This window comes from Octopus bimaculoides, chromosome 4 (genome assembly GCF_001194135.2).
Source record: "Octopus bimaculoides isolate UCB-OBI-ISO-001 chromosome 4, ASM119413v2, whole genome shotgun sequence".
Taxonomy (NCBI): domain Eukaryota; kingdom Metazoa; phylum Mollusca; class Cephalopoda; order Octopoda; family Octopodidae; genus Octopus; species Octopus bimaculoides.
Window position 1 is genome coordinate 87,084,266 of NC_068984.1, and position 4,516 is coordinate 87,088,781.

At 35.0% G+C, this 4,516-nt stretch overlaps 2 protein-coding genes across 2 annotated transcripts in view; one reads left to right on the forward strand and one right to left on the reverse strand.

The window, feature by feature from the left end:
• The window catches only part of LOC106870222 (EEF1A lysine methyltransferase 1), a 318,548-nt gene that overhangs the window by 54,983 nt on the left and 259,049 nt on the right, over positions 1-4,516 (reverse strand). The gene's annotated exons all lie outside the window — the stretch shown is intronic.
• The window catches only part of LOC106870213 (girdin), a 47,481-nt gene that overhangs the window by 32,515 nt on the left and 10,450 nt on the right, over positions 1-4,516 (forward strand). The window contains exons 8-9 of the mRNA XM_014916216.2: positions 1,458-1,511; positions 2,475-2,567. Of these exons, the coding sequence (XP_014771702.1) occupies positions 1,458-1,511; positions 2,475-2,567 (147 nt within the window). The remainder of the gene's footprint in view (positions 1-1,457; positions 1,512-2,474; positions 2,568-4,516) is intronic.

A 4,516-nucleotide genomic window follows, 5' to 3' on the forward strand; every position in this document is an offset into this window, starting at 1 on the left:
TTGAGCGTAGCTGTTGCCAGTACCGCCTGACTGGCCTTCGTAGGATTTTCGAGCAAGATCGTTGCCAGTGCCCCTGGACTGTCTCCTGTGCGGGTGGCACATAAAATACACCATTTTGAGCGTGGCCGTTGCCAGTACCACCTGACTGGCCTTCGTGCGGGTGACACGTAAAAGCACCCACTGCACTCTCTGAGTGGTTGGCGTTAGGAAGGGCATCCAGCTGTAGAAACTCTGCCAAATCAGATTGGAGGCTGGTGTTGCCATCCGGTTTCACCAGTCCTCAGTCAAATCGTCCAACCCATGCTAGCATGGAAAGCGGACGTTAAACGATGATGATGATGATGATAATCGACCTCAGTACATTTTTTTTATGCCTGATACTTATACGATCGGTCTCTTTTTACCAAATTTCAAAATTATGGGGATGCAAATCAACCAACACCAATTATCAGGCAGTGGTAAAGAACAAACACACACACATACACACATATATATTCACATATTTCAAGTTTCTTTCAGTTTCCCTCTACCAAATCTGCTCATAAGGCTTTGGTCAGTCTGTGCCTAATAGCAGAAGAGACTTACCTGAAGTGCCATACAGTGGGAGATTGAACCTGGAACCATGTTTTTACCACGCAGCCATGATTGCACTTCATCATCATCATCATTCAGTATCGTTTGTCCATGCTGGCATGGGTTAGATGGTTTGACCAGGGCTGGTAAGCTAAGGGGCTGCACCAAACTCCAGTCTGATTTGGCATGATTTCTACAGCTGGAGGCCCTTCTTAATGCCAACCACTCTGAGAATATCATGAGTGCCTTTACGTGTCACTGGCATGGGTGCCAGTTGTGTGACACTAGTATCTGCCATGACTATGATTTCAAAAACAAAAAATAAAAATCATAGATCTACTTAATCAAGGGTGACCTGGGCCTAAACAGCAATAAACACTCCAAATATTAATGATCTCTTTACATACCACAACCATAATTACATGCTGATAAACATAGTTGCACTAATTCTGTGGATTTGAGCCACACTGATGCTGCATGCATTTATTCTCCCGTACAAACATCCCCCCCCCCATCTTTCTCTCTTCCCTTGACGGTGGTGGTTGTTGTGTTAGTTTTAAGTCACCCCTGACGAAGCTGATCCGTGATCAAAGGCATTCCAGCCATGACAGTCAGGTCTTCATTCGGATGCAATGTATCTTGGACTATATTAAAGAAGATGGTAAGGTGTGATATGAATGAGATGTGGCTGCTATTTCTACAAGGTCAAGCAGCTGTGTAGCAGGCCCTTAGCTGAGTTACTCTGTTTTCGGTCAATGCCAATGCTATATGTCTTCATTGATTATTTTGTCTCCATGAACATCCTCATATTTTAGTATTTGATTAGAAAGTATCTGATGACCATCACCATATTGGTTTGTATTATACTCTTATTCTTCAAATAGATGGCACTGAAAACAGCAGAAAGTGAATCAAAAATGATAATGCTTGAAACACAGGTTAGTATAAACGTTCATATTTTCCCTATTGGTTGCCAAACCTGAATTTTCATTCATTAGTTACAGTTTTAATATCTGTCTTTGGTAATTGTTTATAAGATTTAAGGTATTTTGTATATTCTCTCTATGTTTTGGTATTAAAATTAAGAAGGATTAAGATAACATACTTTGCTAAATTTTTCAAGGGCAAGAGATCATTAGTATGTGGTGTATGAAAACAGATCTCTTGTAGATCTTATTATACAGAAACTGTATTAAAGGTTGTTGATAAGAAAATTCCATGTGATAAAGGTAGTGGTTATTCAGTTATATTAATCAACTTTTAGAGGTGTCATTATTTAGCCATGATTAAGTAGATCTAAACTGTCTAATCTTTGGAATATATGTTCCCTTCACATTCATGGCAGTGTTTCTAACCTTGAACATGACCTTGTGCCCAACTGGCTTCGTTTTGTTAAAAACTGCATCTCTTAGATAATATGAATAATAAAGAATATACTGTTTAACAATATGCAAAAATAAGCTTTAAACTAGCAATAATATGTTATTGATGTTAATATGTCATGTTAATACCATCACACTTATAAAGTTATATGTATGTTGTTGCAGTTTTTGTTTAACCCTAGGTCATTGCTGACTGAATAGACCTTTAATTAGAGGGATTCCAACTATGACCATCCTATCATTTTATGAATATCTAAAACTACATTATATAATGTGACCTTCCTTTTTAAGATGAGTTGTTTTTATAAAGATAGATTACAGATTAAAGGTAAAAGATTTATTACATTGAGTGTAAAGAAGACACATTGGAAGTGGATGTTAAATGCAAAAATGAACAGTTAAATGTACATTGGATCTAGGAAGATTATTTTGACCAGAAATACAGTAAGATTATTATACATGATAATCAAACTCACAAATTAAAATATTTTTTAATATTAAGAATGATTTCTTCTGCAGGTAAAGACATACAAAGACCGTTACAGTGAATTCCAGTCAACTATTACGAAAAGTAATGATATGTTTAGTAAATTAAAAGGTGAAATGGATAAGGTATGGTTAATTTTTAATTGTGGTCTTTTTTGTTTATGATTATGATGATGATCAGTGTATTCTTATATGTAATTCATTACATTGTTAATGGTATATTTATTACATATTAATCATAAATATTTACATTCTTTAGTATTATCGGCATAAAGTTTATTTTGATTTTGCATGTTTTCACTATGTTAATTGCATGAGGTTAAAATTCTGAAGGTTTTATTTCTGCTATTGTAAACTTCAGTTTGAAAGGTAAGTTATACACATGTTCTGAAATAAAGAGGGAGAAAGGAGGACAAATGAAGTAGTTAATTTCATTGTCTGGAAAAGTTAGAACTAGTAACTTATTAATTCAATTTTTTTGTGATAAATTTTCATTGATAAAAAATAAGTAATCCTTAAATTTCTAAATACAAATAGAAATGAAAAAAAAATGAAATCTCAGTATTATGCAAATTTTTTAAAGCAACTCGCTGGCAGAATCATTAGCACACCAGGCAAAATGCTTAATGGTGTTTTGTCCATCTTTACATTCTGAGTTCAAATTTTGCCTAGGTCGACTTTACCTTTTATTCTTCCAGGGTCAATAAAATAAGTGCCAGTCGAACATTGAGGTTGATATAACTGACTTAGCCCCTCCCCTGAAATTGCTGGTCCTTTGCCAAAATTTGTAACCAGTGTTATGCTATTTTGACTCGTACCATTATATTTGAAATTCTAAAGTTATTGTTTCACTTGTAGCAATTTATTTCCTTTGTATTCCCTCTTGACAGTTGTTTCGTCTTCTGTTGTGGCTGGCACACTTCTCATGTTATTTTTTATTATCTTAAAATTAATTCTGTTATCTTAATGTGTCACTAAATCTATCCTATTATATCTTCATAGGTTACTGTGAAAGTGCAGAAATTTTCACTGTTTTTTGCTGTTTCTTTAAGCCCTAACATTTATTTTTCTCATGTAATCCCAAATGCCTGAACAAAAGAATGAACTTTCTACCCTCTTCTCATTTTTAAGGCATTTTCCTGTGGATAAATACTTTTATCGAGGTTTCTGTAGGAGTTTCATTAGTAAGCATTTGACCAATCCTGCTCATATGCTTGTTTTCTAGAGAATATGATAATTTTTTTTATACACAATCTGAAACTTTTTGAAAATTGCAGCAAATAACAGTTAACCAGTGAATAAAGTTAAAAAAAAAAAAAAAAATAAAGATTCCATTAAATGGAATCAGTCTGACAAAAACTTAACTAATTTTTCTTAGGTTTAGAAAATATACATTTTTAGCTATGTGGTACAGTTTAAATCAATCAGTACATAAGTTTACTTGGCTAATGCTACAACCAGTAATTGACTCACATTGTTTAACCTGTTTTGAACCATATTTTGTAGGTTCTTTTCCATGTTTCTTGGTCAGTGGTGTGTTTTCACCACTGGGAATACAACTTACACATTTTTTTTGTCTGGATGTATAATTTCAGAGAAACTAATAAGTCAGCTTCATCCAGAAATGTTTCTTGCTCTCACACATCATCATATATACATTAACAGTACATCCATTTAATTAACTACAATACATTAAATTAAAAAGTAGAATGCTCGAGGTATTTCGTGTTGCAAGACAGTGTAGGAGAGAGAATAGTGATGTTGTAGGAGAGAAATGTGTTCGCATGGATGATGGTACGCTTGCACTAAATGAGGATGCAAAGAAAGAGGTCTGGAGATGCCACTACGATAGATTGCTTAATAAAGAGAATGAATGGGAGAAAGAGAGCCTGCCGTATGTCGACCCAATAGAGGGACCAGCTATCCGAGTTGATAGTACCAGGGTAGATAAAGCAATTAAGAGTATGAAGACCAGGAAAGCCCCCGGCCCATCAGGAATCACTGCAGAGATGCTCAAAATATCTGGCAGTGTTGGCTATAGCCTAGTCACCCGTATTACGAACCAGGTGATACAC